The following is a 20,378-nucleotide window of genomic DNA, read 5'->3' on the forward strand; positions in this document are numbered from 1 at the left end:
CCAAGCCAGGGATCATTATTCCACGGGTGGACGGGGCTGATTTCCAGAGGAGTTGCGTGCACCTTTTTCCCCCTCCCACCGAGAACTTTTATTCCGCTTTCAAGACGCCTCCTGGGTCTACCTCAAGACTTTGACAGAGGAGGGAATGACTGCATCTCATTTTTACTGGGCTGTGGCTATCCAAGTTTCTGCAAGGCAGCATGGAGCCTGGGCAAACATCTGTCAGACTGCAGCTCGGCACTGTTCCAAAGGGGCCTCCTTTGGGCTGGGCATCTGCCGGCCATTGCAGAGCAGCGGGCTGCAGGCTGCTGCCAGATCTCCAACGCAAGACAAGTGTGGCAGCCCAGCAATCACTGCACGGCTCTTCTGGTGACTCTGAGACTTTCCGTTGCCAGAGAAACAGCAAGCAGGACCAGAGGAGCTTTGCGTCAAGAGCTAAGCCGGCGTCTCCCTGCCACACAGGGAGGTCAGGCTCCGAACCGAGTCAGAGCAAAGGTCAGCGTGCACCTACGTGCTCAAGAAGGAGCTGCAGACTGCGATACTCCTGGAAATGTATTTCCTTTGCTTCTTTTGCACCCTGAAGGTCATTGAAGAAGTTAGGCTTTTCAGAAGCAGCTAAGATGCCAGCCAGAAGAAGCAGACTTGCTTTTAGTGGGAGCCTTTGGGAGCACAAGTCACGTTTGCTTGGATTTTGTGGATGCCGCTTGGGCTGGCACATTTTCGCCGTTGCCCTGGGATGCCTTGAGCACCGGCCTATGGTCTGTAAGGCTTTTTTTCTGCTGCTTTATGACTGAGGAGAACTTCCCAGGCTTTTCTTTGGCCTCAGCTGTACTGAAGGCTGGGTTGCTGGGCACAAGCAGCCCAGAGCAGCTGCTATTGTGAGGTCAAGGGAGCGGTGCCACGTCACAGTGCTGTCAGCGCAGCCTTGTCCCGGTGCGCGCAAGGCCTGGCTGTCCAGAGCAGCTCTTGCGCTCGCTCCCTGCAGGAGGATCCTTGTGATCAAGGAGTTCTCAGCAGACGGCCTGCACCCCGAGAGGAGTCTTGGTTTTTCCCTTGGGTGGCATTCAGTGTGCAAACCCGCACGGCGCTGCTAAGATGATCCAGCAAGTCTGTGCCGCGGTTTGCACCGTCTTTTCTCTTGCTTATTCTGGCTACTACCTGACCCAGCTGACTCGTAAGTAAAGGTTTATTATCCTGGGGCTGGCATCACCTGCCTTTTGCTTCGCTCTGCTCTTTATGCCGCAGCAGCCACCGAGTTTATTTGGGAAGAAACTTGCCCCTAAGATGCCACCACTTTGGTAAATCTCCTGCCGGCAGCATCAGCTAGAAAGGGGGCATGTGTACTGGCGGGCGGGTGCAGAGTATTTGCAGTGTCACCGGCAAATACTCTGCCGTGCCCTCCCCGGGAGAGTGCGTGGCAGTGGAGTCAGCCATTTCCTCAGCTTGCTGCTTCAAGCAAGACAACCTGCAAATTGCAGACTCTAAGGAGAGATCCTCAGAAGTACTTCTACAAACTCGGTGGTTCTCTCCAGGAGTGAAGGAAAGCAGCTCTTGCCCAAAATTCTGCCCTGAGAGGCCTTGGCTCTGTGACTTGACCCTTTCATGGTGTGCCAAGACAGCAATTCCCTTGGCCATGCAGCACAAACTCCAATCCAGATAGGGTTTGCTGCTGAACCCAGGAGCTGCTCCTGGCCTGCTTCAGCAGAGAGCTGCCACAGCAGCGAAGGGGCCCTGTGTGGAAACATTCCTGGGGTATCGTCTTCAGCCAACCGATGGCAATTAGTGCATGCCATTAAAAAAAATAAATAAATACAGATATATATATATATAAAAAATCCAGGAAAGAGAAGAGGAAAATGCTGCTTGAGCTGTTGGGCACAACAGAAGCTGAGGCTGTCCAAGAACCACCAGCATTTCCAGGGCCGTGTTTCTGTTTCTGTCCTGCAAAAGAGGCCCGAACGTAGGCAGAGCCTACTGGAGTGTCCCTGTTGTTTGCTCGCTTGCTTTGGGAAAGAGCTGTTGCTCCTGGAGGCGTGTTGGGAAAGGGGAAATGCTCTCTGTTGGGACTGACTTGTGCTGTGGCGTTCCCAGCACAGGCACTTTCCTAAGGGCCTCTGGTTGCTTTTCCCTTGCTGGCTGCAGGTCACTTCACGCGCAGATGGAGGCAAGCCTGTCCTTTGGTGAGTGGCAAAGGAACCTCTGACCTTGCTGGCGTGTAAGAATTGTGCAGCAAGCTGTGAGCTTGGCCTGTTGCAGTCGAGTGTGGAGTGCCAGCGTGGGAGGCTGGAAGAAAGGCCAAGTGCCTGGTGGTGTCAGCAGTAGCAAGGGCAGCAGCGGCTCTCTCCTAATTTTCCAGTGAAGAGCCTTTCAAGAGATGCCAGGCAAACGTGACAGCTCCAAGGTGTCTTGCTGCTTCTAGCTAGCCTGGAAGCTCAAGTGCACAGCAAGATGAAGTACCACCTGAGTCAGCCCTCTTCTCAGGGTTTTCATGACTGGGAGTGCCACTTGTATCAAAGGCCATGATTTCCCCTGATTCTGGGTCCTTTCCTAGCTCAGTAGAAAGCAGCTCCTAAAGGATTGGCTGTTGCCCATGTCTCTCACTTCTGTGTGTCTGCAGGGCTCAGCAGCAGGGTCAGCACCTCCTCTGGCTCCCTCTCTTGTTGAGGAAGAGGCTGAAGAGGAGCAAAGGAGCACCAAGCCTCCACCTGCAGTCCCTCCACAGCCTGAACTTGCAGAGCCAGTAAGTGGCAGCTGAGGTTGGCGCTGCCTTTGGTGCAGAGGCGAGCTTCAAGGTTTGGATGAGCCAGCCCTTGGTACTTGTGGCTGAGGATGCTGGCGGCTGTGTGCCTGCCACGACGTAGTGGCTGCTTCAGCCAAGCCAGGCAGCCCTGGCCAGTGGGTTCTGACCTTTGACATTTAAGCATCACTTGGCTGCCATGCTGAGGGGGCCCGAGAATGTCTCTTGGCATCAGCCAAGAGGCAGCATCCAATTATTCCCAGGGTAGGAGTGAGCCCCTTGTGCCCACTGTCAGCCCCCTGTGCTCCGTCTGCGTGCCAGCGGACGGAGCGGCCCAAAGACGCGGTTGGCAGCCTTGCAGGATATTGGGCAGACTCTGGTCCCTGGAAGGGACACGCCCCTCTCTGTGGACTAATTAGCCTGAGGCACAAGGTCAACCGTGCTTCAGCTGCGCAGGGGCAGAGCAGAGTTTGGAGAGGAGGATCCTAGGCAGCTCTGCATTGTAAAGGGCGGCTGGGTCCCGGCAGGGCTGGAAGGCAGCTGCGAAGGGCCTGAAGTCTGAAATACAGAGGGGAAATCAGTGCGGAACAGATGAGAGAAGGGACCTGATCTGGCCTTCTGATCAGACAGTTGCATGCCAGCTCCGGGCTGATTTCACTGCCCAGGAAAGCAGAGCAGGAGGAAAGCAACAAGGCTCTGGGGCCATGCTCTGCTGTCTTGGTGGATCTTTGCAGCCCCATCGATACCTTGTAGCCAGTGTCTTGCAGAAAAGCCGAAAAAAAGGAGCAAGGAAGTGGCCAGGAGCTGCTGCATGAAAGCAGCCTTTGGGGTTTTGCCGTTGCCTTGGAGAAGGGGACATCAGAAAGGCCCCAGCTGAAGAGGCCTGGCGCTGGCTGCCAGCCTCTGCCGACGGCCTTGCTTTTGCCCTGCGCTCTGCGGGGCATCTGTGCCAGCCACCCTTCTGACGGGCAATCCTTTCTTGTCCCAGCTCAACACAGGCTCTGCGATTCAACGTGCCGCTGGACCAGCACGGCCTGCAGCAGCCAGCTCTGCCCCCGCTGCCGGCACTTCGTGCAGCAGCGCAGCCCAGCAGCCCGAGACGAGAGAGGAGCAGGGCCTGAAGACACTGAGTACGTCTGGTGTATTTCTGGTGGGCCAGAGCAGCGTGTTGTCTGCGTGTCTCGGTGTGGGCTGCGCCAGACGTTCCCCCTGGGTCTCAGAGGCACTTAGGCCGCTCTGCAGAAGCTGTTGTTGCGCTCTGGGGCAGCGCGGGAGCGCTCAGGCTGTTCCTGCTGCCTCCGAGGGCAGCTGGGCCTGAGGGCTTGGCTCTGCCTGGGCTGCCTTCTGTGCCAAAGGCACAAGCAGAGATTGTTTGTGGTTGAGCAGAAGGGCTGGCACCTAGGCAGTGACTAGGCCCCAGGGAGCTCTCCGGCCCCAGCTGTTTCCTGGCTGTCGTTCTTCCTCCTCCTCCTCCTCCTCCGGCTCAGACACTTTGTGCTCCTAGGTGGCCCTGCCAGGGATGGTTGGTGTGACTGCAGAGGCTGCCAAGGCCTCTAGTTACCTCTCAGGGCCCAGTTCTTAAGGGCTCCTCATTTTGGCTTATCACATGAGATGCTGTGCTTGAAAGCAATCAAGTCCTTCTTGGAAAGGCCTCCGCCTGATGAAAGGTGGAGAAGATGGCCCTCCCACTTGCTGTTCTCAGCAGTTGGAAGCCAAGTGAGCACAAAGGGCCCAGAGCTGCCGCCAGTGGGGCTGCATTTGGCGTCATCTGGGGAGCGGCGTCTCGGTGTGCAAGTGAGCGCCCTGCTCACTGCTTTTGTCTTTCAGGGAGCATCGTGAGTCTGGGCCAGCCAGTGAGCAAATACACGGCATTTGAAGAACTTGGGCGAGGGTAAGTGTGACGCCAGCTCATGTTCCAAAAGCGTGGGCCAGCTCTTTGGCTGGTGCAGTCTCAAGCGTCAAGTCAGGCAAGCTCCAAAGACAGAGGAAAGACTCTGGCTTTAGCTCCTGTCGCCTCCCAGGAGTGCTCAGTCAGAGCAATCCAAAGGCCTCCTCCAAGACAAGTTGATGCTGGCAATGTCCAGCTTGTAGCAATGAGGAGCAGGAAAAATGGAAAATGCCCTGCCCCTGCAGCTTTATGGCTGGAGGGAGCGCCTGGCCATCCAAGAAATGGCCGATTCTCCAAGACAGTGTTCTGACTATAATTTCCCCCCTTGTTTTACACACACACACACACACACACACACACACACACACACACACACACACGCATGCACACCCACACAAGGAGAGAGTTCCCCGTTAGGTTGGGAAAAGACCTAAGTGGGCGTGTGCCTTGGCGATTTCCAGCAGCCCTTGCTCTTCACGCTGGACCTTAGCGTTCCCTTGGACACCCTGGCCTGCGTGGCAGAAGGCTCTGGGCTGATGTGCTGTTGGCTGAAGGGACGCCACAGCCAGGCATCCAGGCCGTCTGGAGAGATCTCCTGCCTGGTCTTGCTTTCACTGCCAGGGATAAAAGGCTTTTTCTGCTGCTGTTTTCTTCCTAGGGGTTTTGGCGCTGTTTATAAGGCCCTTGACACCAGCACAGGACAACAGGTAAAGTGCCAACAGCCCCAGCAGATTTTGCACCTCTGGAGCGCTTTCCTCGCTGCTGTGAGCTCTGCCTGGAGGCTTGGGTGCCCGCTCCATGTCTGCAGCAGAGGCTGTTCCTCTGCAGTACAGTCTTGGCTCAGGGTGGAGAATGCATTTGGGCTGGGCTTTGGTGCTTCTGCTGAGCTCGGCTGTCTAGTAGCAAGGCCGTTTTGGCACAGCTGGCCGCGTCCTTGCACGGGCACTGGCTGCGCGCTCCTTGTGATCGCGCGCCGGGTGCGTCTTCTCAAGTGAATGGTGGGCAATGTCATTTCAGGTGGCCATCAAGATCATGTCACTCCAAGAGGAGATGTCCGAGGAGCTGGCTGTCAATGAAATCCTGGTCCTGAGGGACAACAGGAATCCCAATATTGTCACCTACTTGGACAGGTTGGCCTATGCTCATGTCAGTGTAGCTTGAGATATTGCAAGGCAGAAGAGGCAATGCCCTTTGGTCACTGGAAGAGAATGGAGCTCTTTAGGATTTCTCGACTCGTCTCCAGCGCATGGCAGGAGGTGACCTGCTGTCCAACCATCTCTTCTGGCACATGTAGCTTGGAGAGCAGTTGCCAAAACCTGGGCCAGGCCCTCGGGTGAAGGGGCAGTGCGGCCCATTGCTCTGTCTCCATGCCACGCTTTTCTTCTCCCAGCTACCTGGTGGGTGCGGAGCTCTGGCTGGCCATGGAGTTCATGGACGGCGGCACGTTGTTTGATGTGCTCAGGGCAGTGTACCTGGAGGAAGGACAGATAGGCGCTGTCTGTCGGGAGGTGAGGGATCCCGCTTGTGCTTCCCCAGGCCTGCCCTGCACGGTGCTTGTCAACTGCAGGGTAAAGGCAGCAGAGATTTCTTGCTCTCGGCTTTCTTTTGGTGCTGCTGTCACGACGCAGAGGAGAAGGAAGGGCATCTGAGGTGAACTGCCTGCCGGTGTCCCCGCACTCCTTCGGCTCTGTTCTTGCACTCTTCCACGCGCTCTGTCCTCTGGCGCTCGTGCTGGCTCCCTGGCTTCGTTTCACTTGTTTCCTCTTCTCAGCTTCGCCTCTGAAAGTCTGCCTGCAGCCTGTCCGTCTTTCCTACATTCCATGCCACTGTGAGCAAGCATGCAGGTGGCAGAATTTGAAGCTAAGGGCAAAGAGATGTCCTCAGCTTCCAAGGATAGCATTGCAGCCCAGATGGCATTGGATTCTGGAACACATCTCACGTGCTGCTTCCTCCGCTGCTGCCACTAGGCTTCCACAAAAATCTTTGCCATGCCGCCTCCCAGGCCGAGGTGATGCGCTTCGTACCGAAGGCGGGTGGAACTTGTGGAAGCCCAGATGCCTTTGCTTTGAAATGCAGAAAACACTTCTAAGAGCCTTGAAGCATCAAGCTGTTCTTCTCGACAGCACCACGATGCTGCGGCCTCGCTCACAAGTCCCTGCGAAAGCTGTCAGTCTCATCGAATCCTTTCCTTTCCAGCGGGCTGGAATCAGAGCCTGGATGTTAAGTTTCCCTCTCTCCTTTTTCTCTCTCAGTGCCTGCGAGGACTGCATTTCCTTCACTGCCGCCAAGTCATCCACAGAGACATCAAGAGCGGCAACGTTCTCCTGGGCATGGACGGAGCCGTCAAATTGGGTGGGTATTTTTGTTCAGGTGCAGCATTGCCGGCACGCAGCGCATGTGGGGCTGCATTTTGGCGACTGCCACTGGCCCAGAAGCGCTGCTTGGCCAGCGTGTGAATGGTGAGGGTGTTTCTTCAAGTGGCCAATGCCTTATTTCCCTGGCTCCAGCCACGTGGAAGGAGAGCTCAGCTGTGTTTTCAGCTGCATTCAGCATGGCCTTGTCAGGCTTGGAGTGGGCAATCCTTTTGCCTGGCTTGCCAGTGGTAGCTGGCCTTGACAGGCCTTGTTTTTGTCCTCAGCTGACTTTGGCCTCTGCGCTCAGCTCAGCCCTGAGCGCAGCAAGCGCAGCTCCAGCGTCGGCACTCCCAGCTGGATGGCACCGGAGGTGGTGCGAGGAGAAGCCTACGGCCCCAAAGTGGACATCTGGTCCCTGGGGATCATGGGGCTGGAAATGGTGGAAGGGGAAGCTCCTTACCAGAGGGAAGCCCGTCTCAGGGTAAGGTGCAGCTTAGAAAGGGGAGAGAGAGCTGCTGTGGCGAGGAAAGGAGCAGCTCGAGTGTCCTCTTCCATCCGTGTGCTGTAGGTTTTTGAACTGATAGAAAGGAACGGGCCCCCAAAACTGCAGAACCCCAGGCAGCACTCGGCTCTCCTGCGCGACTTCCTCCGCTGCTGCCTGCAGGCAGACCAGGACAGGCGCTGGAGTGCCCAGGAGCTCCTGCAGGTAAGGAAAAGCAAAGGGGCAAAAAGCCCTGTCAGCTGAGGACACCTGCAGGAAGGGATGCAGAGGAGCGTGGGCCACGGGGGCGAGACAGGTTACAGGACAGGAAGGCGCAGGGGGACCTGCTGCCCTCGGTCCTCTTGGTGTGTCTTTCTGGTAGCCCAGGAATGCTGCTGGAGCCCGTCAGGGTCTTGGAAAGTAAGGGTTCCTTTCTTTCTTGTTTCTCCTCTGGGCAGCACCCGTTTGTGACCTCAGGCGAGCCTGCCTCCAGCCTGGCTGCTCTGATCACCTCAGCCAAGCAAGCGCAGGATTGACTGGAGAGGAGACGCCCGCGCCTGAGGAGACCCTTGTGCCCCGCCAGCTCAGAGGAGGGAAAAGGGGATGTATCGCGTTTAGGCAGAGATTCCGCCATCCCCTGAGTCTTAAGAGGAGCTGTGCTGTAGATAGGAAATTTAGTGGTTGTGTAATTTTGTTAGTTTAGGTCTATTCAAATCTCTCTTGGTTTTATTTTCATTTTCTCCAAAGATTAAATTCCAGAAATGTAGGCAGTGTAGGGGGTGACTTTTAAGGACCATAGAACCTAGATAGCTTAGATAATAGAGGATTGTTTAGCTTAGAAGAGAGAATTGTTAATTTAAGGAAGCTCTGGGGTATCTTTGAAATAGAAATGAATGAGCTGTGGTAATAATAATAATAATAGTAATAATAATAATAATAGTAATAGTAATAGTAATAGTAATAATAATAATAATAATAATAGTAGTAGTTAAGCTGTGAGAGGAAAAGCTGTGATGCTGGAGAAGTGCAACCTGCAGGTGCTAGGAGCTTTTGGCCTGAACAGGCCACCTGCAGGACAGAATGATGAAGAGGTAGAAGTAGTGAGGGAATACTTTATTTCAGCTGGAGTGACAATAAAACTCTAAACTATCCAGAGTGTTGTGAGACTCCCTTCCTTGCCATGCTGTAGCTAAGCTGGACAGTCCCTTTCAGAGGCCCAAAGAACATGCGGAGCTGAGCAGCTTTGCTGGCCTTAACTGGGCAAAGCAAGTGCAGGAGGACTGCAGAGGAGACGCCTGTGCCTGAGGAGGCCCTTGTGCCCCGCCAGCTCAGAGGAAGGAAAATGGAAAGTATTGGGTTTAGGCAGAGATTCAGCCACGCCCTGAGTTTTATGAGGAGCTGTGCCATAGATAGGAAATTGAATGCTTGCAGGTTTTCTTGGCTAAGCTGTATTTAGTCAGGCCTATAGAGCACAGAAAGCTTCATTCACGAAGCATTTCTTCGACAAGCGTCGAGTATTGTTGATGTAGGCAAGCTCAGAATTCTCCTTTAAGGAGAAATGAATGAATGGTCCTAAGAAGAATTAAGCGACCAGAGAAGGAGCTGGGATTCAGCAGATCTGGCCCAGGCACGTGCTACGAGCTACCAGGCTCAGAACTGAAGGACACCTGGAGGACAGAATGACGCCGATGAAGATGCTGAAGTAACCAGAAGACGCTCTGTTCCAGCCCTGGGTTTCAGCAGGACTGGCACTACAGCCCCTAAACCCTCCAGAGCCCTGCAATGTTGCCTTCCGTGTCAGGCTGCGCCTAAGCTGCTCAGTGCCTTGGAAGCTCCCGTGCGCTCCGGACGGGCTGTCCCGTCCAGGGCTTTGCGCTGCTTCCGAGCGGCCCAAGGCTCTCCCCCTTCACAGAGGGGCCCTGCCCCGCCCCACGCACCTCCTGACAGCCGCCCCACAAGGAGGGCTGAAAGGGCACGTCCTCCTAACACCGCCCTCTCTTAAACCTTTGGGGCACCAAAGCGCTCTGCTCAAGGGCCTCTCAGGGCCTACACTCGGCTTTCCATGCTAAGGTGTCATGCTTCCTTCTCTAAGCCCTACAATTGCCTGGTTGATGCCAGCTGACTTGGAAATGGGGAAAATGGGATGCTTTCAAATTGAGGCGACTCTTCTGGGTAACAACTGCAGTGTTTCAGCAAAAGAATTTCAAGGTAGTGCTGAGTCTTTCTGCAGTTGCCTTGAGTTTCAAATGCCACCCTCAGCATCTCAAGTGTGACGAGCCTCAAGTGTGGTGTGGTTTTGGATTTTTTAACTGTTTGAACTCTAATATGTTAGATTTTCCTATGTTATGAAAGGGTTTTTTCCACACCCCCCTGTTCCGTTTCAAAAATAGTTCTTCCCAGAGTTGCTGACCCCATATTTTCCCGCCCTTCCTTATGTCAATCCTCATGCCAATCCCCTTTGCCCCGCCCATACTTGTCAATCCTTCCTTGTCAATCCTCTAAAGCCGTTCCCTGCAGCTTGTCAATGAGGGTCTTGCTGTACCCCTTTGCCCAGAAAGTTCTGTGTCACTTATGCTGTTTCCTCTCCCCCCATTTGTGCATGATGTATTCACATAATGCCTCCTTCTGCCTCATCGGTGTTATGTCAATGTAAGCCCACCCGATGCTCCTCCTTGCTAATCTCTAATTAGTTGTAGGCAGTCTCCTCCCGGGAGACTGCCCCCCTTTATAGACTGTTGTCGTCCCCTTCTCTAGGCTCTCTGCTGCGTGTGCTCCCTCCGAGATTGTTTCCTTGTATCATGCTGCCACTTCTCCCTCGGGAGAAGAATAAAGGTCTGGGAACTTTGCCACCAGAGGGTCCCTCTCTCCCTTTGTGTCACTCAGCGTCGAGGAGGAACCTCTCCGGGTGCCCACCTTCGGCCAGGCCAGGTGGAAGGGGAGGTTCCAGCCGAAAGGCCGAACCGCTACCCTGGGCCCCGGCTAAAGGAGCTGGAGGCGGGGAGCGGCCACTCGGTGGCGCCGCTCGGAGGAAAAGGGCTGGGCAGCTCGCCGCTTACGAGGCGCGCCCTCTCTGCCGGGATCCAGGCCGCGGCGACACGAGCCCCTGGTAAAGCACCATGTGTTCATGGTGCTGTCCACCAGCGGAGGACGTGTCTGTGCCGGGTCACCAGGAAAGCAAGCCAAGCCAGGGATCATTATTCCACGGGTGGACGGGGCTGATTTCCAGAGGAGTTGCGTGCACCTTTTTCCCCCTCCCACCGAGAACTTTTATTCCACTTTCAAGACGCCTCCTGGGTCTACCTCAAGACTTTGACAGAGGAGGGAATGACTGCATCTCATTTTTACTGGGCTGTGGCTATCCAAGTTTCTGCAAGGCAGCATGGAGCCTGGGCAAACATCTGTCAGACTGCAGCTCGGCACTGTTCCAAAGGGGCCTCCTTTGGGCTGGGCATCTGCCGGCCATTGCAGAGCAGCGGGCTGCAGGCTGCTGCCAGATCTCCAACGCAAGACAAGTGTGGCAGCCCAGCAATCACTGCACGGCTCTTCTGGTGACTCTGAGACTTTCCGTTGCCAGAGAAACAGCAAGCAGGACCAGAGGAGCTTTGCGTCAAGAGCTAAGCCAGCGTCTCCCTGCCACAAAGGGAGGTCAGGCTCCGAACCGAGTCAGAGCAAAGGTCAGCGTGCACCTACGTGCTCAAGAAGGAGCTGCAGACTGCGATACTCCTGGAAATGTATTTCCTTTGCTTCTTTTGCACCCTGAAGGTCATTGAAGAAGTTAGGCTTTTCAGAAGCAGCTAAGATGCCAGCCAGAAGAAGCAGACTTGCTTTTAGTGGGAGCCTTTGGGAGCACAAGTCACGTTTGCTTGGATTTTGTGGATGCCGCTTGGGCTGGCACATTTTCGCCGTTGCCCTGGGATGCCTTGAGCACCGGCCTATGGTCTGTAAGGCTTTTTTTCTGCTGCTTTATGACTGAGGAGAACTTCCCAGGCTTTTCTTTGGCCTCAGCTGTACTGAAGGCTGGGTTGCTGGGCACAAGCAGCCCAGAGCAGCTGCTATTGTGAGGTCAAGGGAGCGGTGCCACGTCACAGTGCTGTCAGCGCAGCCTTGTCCCGGTGCGCGCAAGGCCTGGCTGTCCAGAGCAGCTCTTGCGCTCGCTCCCTGCAGGAGGATCCTTGTGATCAAGGAGTTCTCAGCAAACGGCCTGCACCCCAAGAGGAGTCTTGGTTTTTCCCTTGGGTGGCATTCAGTGTGCAAACCCGCACGGCGCTGCTAAGATGATCCAGCAAGTCTGTGCCGCGGTTTGCACCGTCTTTTCTCTTGCTTATTCTGGCTACTACCTGACCCAGCTGACTCGTAAGTAAAGGTTTATTATCCTGGGGCTGGCATCACCTGCCTTTTGCTTCGCTCTGCTCTTTATGCCGCAGCAGCCACCGAGTTTATTTGGGAAGAAACTTGCCCCTAAGATGCCACCACTTTGGTAAATCTCCTGCCGGCAGCATCAGCTAGAAAGGGGGCATGTGTACTGGCGGGCGGGTGCAGAGTATTTGCAGTGTCACCGGCAAATACTCTGCCGTGCCCTCCCCGGGAGAGTGCGTGGCAGTGGAGTCAGCCATTTCCTCAGCTTGCTGCTTCAAGCAAGACAACCTGCAAATTGCAGACTCTAAGGAGAGATCCTCAGAAGTACTTCTACAAACTCGGTGGTTCTCTCCAGGAGTGAAGGAAAGCAGCTCTTGCCCAAAATTCTGCCCTGAGAGGCCTTGGCTCTGTGACTTGACCCTTTCATGGTGTGCCAAGACAGCAATTCCCTTGGCCATGCAGCACAAACTCCAATCCAGATAGGGTTTGCTGCTGAACCCAGGAGCTGCTCCTGGCCTGCTTCAGCAGAGAGCTGCCACAGCAGCGAAGGGGCCCTGTGTGGAAACATTCCTGGGGTATCGTCTTCAGCCAACCGATGGCAATTAGTGCATGCCATTAAAAAAAATAAATAAATACAGATATATATATATATAAAAAATCCAGGAAAGAGAAGAGGAAAATGCTGCTTGAGCTGTTGGGCACAACAGAAGCTGAGGCTGTCCAAGAACCACCAGCATTTCCAGGGCCGTGTTTCTGTTTCTGTCCTGCAAAAGAGGCCCGAACGTAGGCAGAGCCTACTGGAGTGTCCCTGTTGTTTGCTCGCTTGCTTTGGGAAAGAGCTGTTGCTCCTGGAGGCGTGTTGGGAAAGGGGAAATGCTCTCTGTTGGGACTGACTTGTGCTGTGGCGTTCCCAGCACAGGCACTTTCCTAAGGGCCTCTGGTTGCTTTTCCCTTGCTGGCTGCAGGTCACTTCACGCGCAGATGGAGGCAAGCCTGTCCTTTGGTGAGTGGCAAAGGAACCTCTGACCTTGCTGGCGTGTAAGAATTGTACAGCAAGCTGTGAGCTTGGCCTGTTGCAGTCGAGTGTGGAGTGCCAGCGTGGGAGGCTGGAAGAAAGGCCAAGTGCCTGGTGGCGTCAGCAGTAGCAAGGGCAGCAGCGGCTCTCTCCTAATTTTCCAGTGAAGAGCCTTTCAAGAGATGCCAGGCAAACGTGACAGCTCCAAGGTGTCTTGCTGCTTCTAGCTAGCCTGGAAGCTCAAGTGCACAGCAAGATGAAGTACCACCTGAGTCAGCCCTCTTCTCAGGGTTTTCATGACTGGGAGTGCCACTTGTATCAAAGGCCATGATTTCCCCTGATTCTGGGTCCTTTCCCAGCTCAGTAGAAAGCAGCTCCTAAAGGATTGGCTGTTGCCCATGTCTCTCACTTCTGTGTGTCTGCAGGGCTCAGCAGCAGGGTCAGCACCTCCTCTGGCTCCCTCTCTTGTTGAGGAAGAGGCTGAAGAGGAGCAAAGGAGCACCAAGCCTCCACCTGCAGTCCCTCCACAGCCTGAACTTGCAGAGCCAGTAAGTGGCAGCTGAGGTTGGCGCTGCCTTTGGTGCAGAGGCGAGCTTCAAGGTTTGGATGAGCCAGCCCTTGGTACTTGTGGCTGAGGATGCTGGCGGCTGTGTGCCTGCCACGACGTAGTGGCTGCTTCAGCCAAGCCAGGCAGCCCTGGCCAGTGGGTTCTGACCTTTGACATTTAAGCATCACTTGGCTGCCATGCTGAGGGGGCCCGAGAATGTCTCTTGGCATCAGCCAAGAGGCAGCATCCAATTATTCCCAGGGTAGGAGTGAGCCCCTTGTGCCCACTGTCAGCCCCCTGTGCTCCGTCTGCGTGCCAGCGGACGGAGCGGCCCAAAGACGCGGTTGGCAGCCTTGCAGGATATTGGGCAGACTCTGGTCCCTGGAAGGGACACGCCCCTCTCTGTGGACTAATTAGCCTGAGGCACAAGGTCGACCGTGCTTCAGCTGCGCAGGGGCAGAGCAGAGTTTGGAGAGGAGGATCCTAGGCAGCTCTGCATTGTAAAGGGCGGCTGGGTCCCGGCAGGGCTGGAAGGCAGCTGCGAAGGGCCTGAAGTCTGAAATACAGAGGGGAAATCAGTGCGGAACAGATGAGAGAAGGGACATGATCTGGCCTTCTGATCAGACAGTTGCATGCCAGCTCCGGGCTGATTTCACTGCCCAGGAAAGCACAGCAGGAGGAAAGCAACAAGGCTCTGGGGCCGTGCTCTGCTGTCTTGGTGGATCTTTGCAGCCCCATCGATACCTTGTAGCCAGTGTCTTGCAGAAAAGCCGAAAAAAAGGAGCAAGGAAGTGGCCAGGAGCTGCTGCATGAAAGCAGCCTTTGGGGTTTTGCCGTTGCCTTGGAGAAGGGGACATCAGAAAGGCCCCAGCTGAAGAGGCCTGGCGCTGGCTGCCAGCCTCTGCCGACGGCCTTGCTTTTGCCCTGCGCTCTGCGGGGCATCTGTGCCAGCCACCCTTCTGACGGGCAATCCTTTCTTGTCCCAGCTCAACGCAGGCTCTGCGATTCAACGTGCCGCTGGACCAGCACGGCCTGCAGCAGCCAGCTCTGCCCCCGCTGCCGGCACTTCGTGCAGCAGCGCAGCCCAGCAGCCCGAGACGAGAGAGGAGCAGGGCCTGAAGACACTGAGTACGTCTGGTGTATTTCTGGTGGGCCAGAGCAGCGTGTTGTCTGCGTGTCTCGGTGTGGGCTGCGCCAGACGTTCCCCCTGGGTCTCAGAGGCACTTAGGCCGCTCTGCAGAAGCTGTTGTTGCGCTCTGGGGCAGCGCGGGAGCGCTCAGGCTGTTCCTGCTGCCTCCGAGGGCAGCTGGGCCTGAGGGCTTGGCTCTGCCTGGGCTGCCTTCTGTGCCAAAGGCACAAGCAGAGATTGTTTGTGGTTGAGCAGAAGGGCTGGCACCTAGGCAGTGACTAGGCCCCAGGGAGCTCTCCGGCCCCAGCTGTTTCCTGGCTGTCGTTCTTCCTCCTCCTCCTCCTCCTCCGGCTCAGACACTTTGTGCTCCTAGGTGGCCCTGCCAGGGATGGTTGGTGTGACTGCAGAGGCTGCCAAGGCCTCTAGTTACCTCTCAGGGCCCAGTTCTTAAGGGCTCCTCATTTTGGCTTATCACATGAGATGCTGTGCTTGAAAGCAATCAAGTCCTTCTTGGAAAGGCCTCCGCCTGATGAAAGGTGGAGAAGATGGCCCTCCCACTTGCTGTTCTCAGCAGTTGGAAGCCAAGTGAGCACAAAGGGCCCAGAGCTGCCGCCAGTGGGGCTGCATTTGGCGTCATCTGGGGAGCGGTGTCTCGGTGTGCAAGTGAGCGCCCTGCTCACTGCTTTTGTCTTTCAGGGAGCATCGTGAGTCTGGGCCAGCCAGTGAGCAAATACACGGCATTTGAAGAACTTGGGCGAGGGTAAGTGTGACGCCAGCTCATGTTCCAAAAGCGTGGGCCAGCTCTTTGGCTGGTGCAGTCTCAAGCGTCAAGTCAGGCAAGCTCCAAAGACAGAGGAAAGACTCTGGCTTTAGCTCCTGTCGCCTCCCAGGAGTGCTCAGTCAGAGCAATCCAAAGGCCTCCTCCAAGACAAGTTGATGCTGGCAATGTCCAGCTTGTAGCAATGAGGAGCAGGAAAAATGGAAAATGCCCTGCCCCTGCAGCTTTATGGCTGGAGGGAGCGCCTGGCCATCCAAGAAATGGCCGATTCTCCAAGACAGTGTTCTGACTATAATTTCCCCCCTTGTTTTACACACACACACACACACACACACACACACACACACACACACACGCATGCACACCCACACAAGGAGAGAGTTCCCCGTTAGGTTGGGAAAAGACCTAAGTGGGCGTGTGCCTTGGCGATTTCCAGCAGCCCTTGCTCTTCACGCTGGACCTTAGCGTTCCCTTGGACACCCTGGCCTGCGTGGCAGAAGGCTCTGGGCTGATGTGCTGTTGGCTGAAGGGACGCCACAGCCAGGCATCCAGGCCGTCTGGAGAGATCTCCTGCCTGGTCTTGCTTTCACTGCCAGGGATAAAAGGCTTTTTCTGCTGCTGTTTTCTTCCTAGGGGTTTTGGCGCTGTTTATAAGGCCCTTGACACCAGCACAGGACAACAGGTAAAGTGCCAACAGCCCCAGCAGATTTTGCACCTCTGGAGCGCTTTCCTCGCTGCTGTGAGCTCTGCCTGGAGGCTTGGGTGCCCGCTCCATGTCTGCAGCAGAGGCTGTTCCTCTGCAGTACAGTCTTGGCTCAGGGTGGAGAATGCATTTGGGCTGGGCTTTGGTGCTTCTGCTGAGCTCGGCTGTCTAGTAGCAAGGCCGTTTTGGCACAGCTGGCCGCGTCCTTGCACGGGCACTGGCTGCGCGCTCCTTGTGATCGCGCGCCGGGCGCGTCTTCTCAAGTGAATGGTGGGCAATGTCATTTCAGGTGGCCATCAAGATCATGTCACTCCAAGAGGAGATGTCCGAGGAGCTGGCTGTCAATGAAATCCTGGTCCTGAGGGACAACAGGAATCCCAATATTGTCACCTACTTGGACAGGTTGGCCTATGCTCATGTCAGTGTAGCTTGAGATATTGCAAGGCAGAAGAGGCAATGCCCTTTGGTCACTGGAAGAGAATGGAGCTCTTTAGGATTTCTCGACTCGTCTCCAGCGCATGGCAGGAGGTTGACCTGCTGTCCAACCATCTCTTCTGGCACATGTAGCTTGGAGAGCAGTTGCCAAAACCTGGGCCAGGCCCTCGGGTGAAGGGGCAGTGCGGCCCATTGCTCTGTCTCCATGCCACGCTTTTCTTCTCCCAGCTACCTGGTGGGTGCGGAGCTCTGGCTGGCCATGGAGTTCATGGACGGCGGCACGTTGTTTGATGTGCTCAGGGCAGTGTACCTGGAGGAAGGACAGATAGGCGCTGTCTGTCGGGAGGTGAGGGATCCCGCTTGTGCTTCCCCAGGCCTGCCCTGCACGGTGCTTGTCAACTGCAGGGTAAAGGCAGCAGAGATTTCTTGCTCTCGGCTTTCTTTTGGTGCTGCTGTCACGACGCAGAGGAGAAGGAAGGGCATCTGAGGTGAACTGCCTGCCGGTGTCCCCGCACTCCTTCGGCTCTGTTCTTGCACTCTTCCACGCGCTCTGTCCTCTGGCGCTCGTGCTGGCTCCCTGGCTTCGTTTCACTTGTTTCCTCTTCTCAGCTTCGCCTCTGAAAGTCTGCCTGCAGCCTGTCCGTCTTTCCTACATTCCATGCCACTGTGAGCAAGCATGCAGGTGGCAGAATTTGAAGCTAAGGGCAAAGAGATGTCCTCAGCTTCCAAGGATAGCATTGCAGCCCAGATGGCATTGGATTCTGGAACACATCTCACGTGCTGCTTCCTCCGCTGCTGCCACTAGGCTTCCACAAAAATCTTTGCCATGCCGCCTCCCAGGCCGAGGTGATGCGCTTCGTACCGAAGGCGGGTGGAACTTGTGGAAGCCCAGATGCCTTTGCTTTGAAATGCAGAAAACACTTCTAAGAGCCTTGAAGCATCAAGCTGTTCTTCTCGACAGCACCACGATGCTGCGGCCTCGCTCACAAGTCCCTGCGAAAGCTGTCAGTCTCATCGAATCCTTTCCTTTCCAGCGGGCTGGAATCAGAGCCTGGATGTTAAGTTTCCCTCTCTCCTTTTTCTCTCTCAGTGCCTGCAAGGACTGCATTTCCTTCACTGCCGCCAAGTCATCCACAGAGACATCAAGAGCGGCAACGTTCTCCTGGGCATGGACGGAGCCGTCAAATTGGGTGGGTATTTTTGTTCAGGTGCAGCATTGCCGGCACGCAGCGCATGTGGGGCTGCATTTTGGCGACTGCCACTGGCCCAGAAGCGCTGCTTGGCCAGCGTGTGAATGGTGAGGGTGTTTCTTCAAGTGGCCAATGCCTTATTTCCCTGGCTCCAGCCACGTGGAAGGAGAGCTCAGCTGTGTTTTCAGCTGCATTCAGCATGGCCTTGTCAGGCTTGGAGTGGGCAATCCTTTTGCCTGGCTTGCCAGTGGTAGCTGGCCTTGACAGGCCTTGTTTTTGTCCTCAGCTGACTTTGGCCTCTGCGCTCAGCTCAGCCCTGAGCGCAGCAAGCGCAGCTCCAGCGTCGGCACTCCCAGCTGGATGGCACCGGAGGTGGTGCGAGGAGAAGCCTACGGCCCCAAAGTGGACATCTGGTCCCTGGGGATCATGGGGCTGGAAATGGTGGAAGGGGAAGCTCCTTACCAGAGGGAAGCCCGTCTCAGGGTAAGGTGCAGCTTAGAAAGGGGAGAGAGAGCTGCTGTGGCGAGGAAAGGAGCAGCTCGAGTGTCCTCTTCCATCCGTGTGCTGTAGGTTTTTGAACTGATAGAAAGGAACGGGCCCCCAAAACTGCAGAACCCCAGGCAGCACTCGGCTCTCCTGCGCGACTTCCTCCGCTGCTGCCTGCAGGCAGACCAGGACAGGCGCTGGAGTGCCCAGGAGCTCCTGCAGGTAAGGAAAAGCAAAGGGGCAAAAAGCCCTGTCAGCTGAGGACACCTGCAGGAAGGGATGCAGAGGAGCGTGGGCCACGGGGGCGAGACAGGTTACAGGACAGGAAGGCGCAGGGGGACCTGCTGCCCTCGGTCCTCTTGGTGTGTCTTTCTGGTAGCCCAGGAATGCTGCTGGAGCCCGTCAGGGTCTTGGAAAGTAAGGGTTCCTTTCTTTCTTGTTTCTCCTCTGGGCAGCACCCGTTTGTGACCTCAGGCGAGCCTGCCTCCAGCCTGGCTGCTCTGATCACCTCAGCCAAGCAAGCGCAGGATTGACTGGAGAGGAGACGCCCGCGCCTGAGGAGACCCTTGTGCCCCGCCAGCTCAGAGGAGGGAAAAGGGGATGTATCGCGTTTAGGCAGAGATTCCGCCATCCCCTGAGTCTTAAGAGGAGCTGTGCTGTAGATAGGAAATTTAGTGGTTGTGTAATTTTGTTAGTTTAGGTCTATTCAATTTAAATCTCTCTTGGTTTTATTTTCATTTTCTCCAAAGATTAAATTCCAGAAATGTAGGCAGTGTAGGGGGTGACTTTTAAGGACCATAGAACCTAGATAGCTTAGATAATAGAGGATTGTTTAGCTTAGAAGAGAGAATTGTTAATTTAAGGAAGCTCTGGGGTATCTTTGAAATAGAAATGAATGAGCTGTGGTAATAATAATAATAATAGTAATAATAATAATAATAGTAATAGTAATAGTAATAATAATAATAATAATAATAGTAGTAGTTAAGCTGTGAGAGGAAAAGCTGTGATGATGGAGAAGTGCAACCTGCAGGTGCTAGGAGCTTTTGGCCTGAACAGGCCACCTGCAGGACAGAATGATGAAGAGGTAGAAGTAGTGAGGGAATACTTTATTTCAGCTGGAGTGACAATAAAACTCTAAACTATCCAGAGTGTTGTGAGACTCCCTTCCTTGCCATGCTGTAGCTAAGCTGGACAGTCCCTTTCAGAGGCCCAAAGAACATGCGGAGCTGAGCAGCTTTGCTGGCCTTAACTGGGCAAAGCAAGTGCAGGAGGACTGCAGAGGAGACGCCTGTGCCTGAGGAGGCCCTTGTGCCCCGCCAGCTCAGAGGAAGGAAAATGGAAAGTATTGGGTTTAGGCAGAGATTCAGCCACGCCCTGAGTTTTATGAGGAGCTGTGCCATAGATAGGAAATTGAATGCTTGCAGGTTTTCTTGGCTAAGCTGTATTTAGTCAGGCCTATAGAGCACAGAAAGCTTCATTCACGAAGCATTTCTTCGACAAGCGTCGAGTATTGTTGATGTAGGCAAGCTCAGAATTCTCCTTTAAGGAGAAATGAATGAATGGTCCTAAGAAGAATTAAGCGACCAGAGAAGGAGCTGGGATTCAGCAGATCTGGCCCAGGCACGTGCTACGAGCTACCAGGCTCAGAACTGAAGGACACCTGGAGGACAGAATGACGCCGATGAAGATGCTGAAGTAACCAGAAGACGCTCTGTTCCAGCCCTGGGTTTCAGCAGGACTGGCACTACAGCCCCTAAACCCTCCAGAGCCCTGCAATGTTGCCTTCCGTGTCAGGCTGCGCCTAAGCTGCTCAGTGCCTTGGAAGCTCCCGTGCGCTCCGGACGGGCTGTCCCGTCCAGGGCTTTGCGCTGCTTCCGAGCGGCCCAAGGCTCTCCCCCTTCACAGAGGGGCCCCGCCCCGCCCCACGCACCTCCTGACAGCCGCCCCACAAGGAGGGCTGAAAGGGCACGTCCTCCTAACACCGCCCTCTCTTAAACCTTTGGGGCACCAAAGCGCTCTGCTCAAGGGCCTCTCAGGGCCTACACTCGGCTTTCCATGCTAAGGTGTCATGCTTCCTTCTCTAAGCCCTACAATTGCCTGGTTGATGCCAGCTGACTTGGAAATGGGGAAAATGGGATGCTTTCAAATTGAGGCGACTCTTCTGGGTAACAACTGCAGTGTTTCAGCAAAAGAATTTCAAGGTAGTGCTGAGTCTTTCTGCAGTTGCCTTGAGTTTCAAATGCCACCCTCAGCATCTCAAGTGTGACGAGCCTCAA

At 55.1% G+C, this 20,378-nt stretch overlaps 2 protein-coding genes and 2 long non-coding RNA genes across 4 annotated transcripts; all 4 read left to right on the forward strand.

Moving 5' to 3' along the window:
* Positions 1-829: 829 nt before the first annotated feature.
* Positions 830-2,892, forward strand: LOC135290362 (uncharacterized). Its single transcript, XR_010353136.1, has 3 exons — positions 830-1,174; positions 2,143-2,180; positions 2,618-2,892. It is a non-coding gene; the product is annotated as an uncharacterized LOC135290362 (long non-coding RNA).
* A 63-nt stretch (positions 2,893-2,955) lies between these two features.
* LOC135291240 (serine/threonine-protein kinase PAK 1-like) lies at positions 2,956-11,078 on the forward strand. The gene is made up of 11 exons (XM_064405274.1): positions 2,956-3,001; positions 3,766-3,867; positions 4,565-4,628; positions 5,284-5,332; positions 5,643-5,755; positions 6,016-6,133; positions 6,878-6,977; positions 7,264-7,460; positions 7,548-7,685; positions 10,344-10,566; positions 11,035-11,078. The coding sequence occupies exons 1-11, from the start codon at positions 2,956-2,958 to the stop codon at positions 11,076-11,078; spliced, it is 1,194 nt and encodes a 397-aa protein (XP_064261344.1).
* Positions 11,079-11,676: 598 nt separating this feature from the next.
* On the forward strand, positions 11,677-14,254 carry LOC135290864 (uncharacterized). Its single transcript, XR_010353687.1, has 3 exons — positions 11,677-11,813; positions 12,782-12,819; positions 13,257-14,254. It is a non-coding gene; the product is annotated as an uncharacterized LOC135290864 (long non-coding RNA).
* A 798-nt stretch (positions 14,255-15,052) lies between these two features.
* On the forward strand, positions 15,053-18,261 carry LOC135291241 (serine/threonine-protein kinase PAK 3-like). The gene is made up of 5 exons (XM_064405275.1): positions 15,053-15,092; positions 15,204-15,267; positions 15,919-15,967; positions 16,278-16,390; positions 16,652-18,261. Exons 1-5 carry the CDS (start codon positions 15,053-15,055, stop codon positions 16,908-16,910), a joined length of 525 nt encoding a protein of 174 aa, XP_064261345.1. The 3' UTR covers positions 16,911-18,261.
* Positions 18,262-20,378: the final 2,117 nt, after the last annotated feature.

The sequence above is a fragment of the Passer domesticus genome, chromosome Z, assembly GCF_036417665.1.
Source record: "Passer domesticus isolate bPasDom1 chromosome Z, bPasDom1.hap1, whole genome shotgun sequence".
Lineage (NCBI taxonomy): Eukaryota > Metazoa > Chordata > Aves > Passeriformes > Passeridae > Passer > Passer domesticus.

Excerpts from the sequence above, each read along its gene's own strand:
- LOC135291241 (XM_064405275.1), top strand. The coding sequence starts at position 15,053 with ATGGCCCTCCCACTTGCTGTTCTCAGCAGTTGGAAGCCAA. Across the intron at positions 15,093-15,203 it reads TCTCAGCAGTTGGAAGCCAA|GGAGCATCGTGAGTCTGGGC; the intron begins GTGAGCACAAAG and ends TTTGTCTTTCAG. Across the intron at positions 15,268-15,918 it reads TTTGAAGAACTTGGGCGAGG|GGGTTTTGGCGCTGTTTATA; the intron begins GTAAGTGTGACG and ends TTTTCTTCCTAG.
- LOC135291240 (XM_064405274.1), top strand. The coding sequence starts at position 2,956 with ATGTCTCTTGGCATCAGCCAAGAGGCAGCATCCAATTATTCCCAGG. Across the intron at positions 3,002-3,765 it reads AGCATCCAATTATTCCCAGG|CACGGCCTGCAGCAGCCAGC; the intron begins GTAGGAGTGAGC and ends CCGCTGGACCAG. Across the intron at positions 4,629-5,283 it reads TTTGAAGAACTTGGGCGAGG|GGGTTTTGGCGCTGTTTATA; the intron begins GTAAGTGTGACG and ends TTTTCTTCCTAG.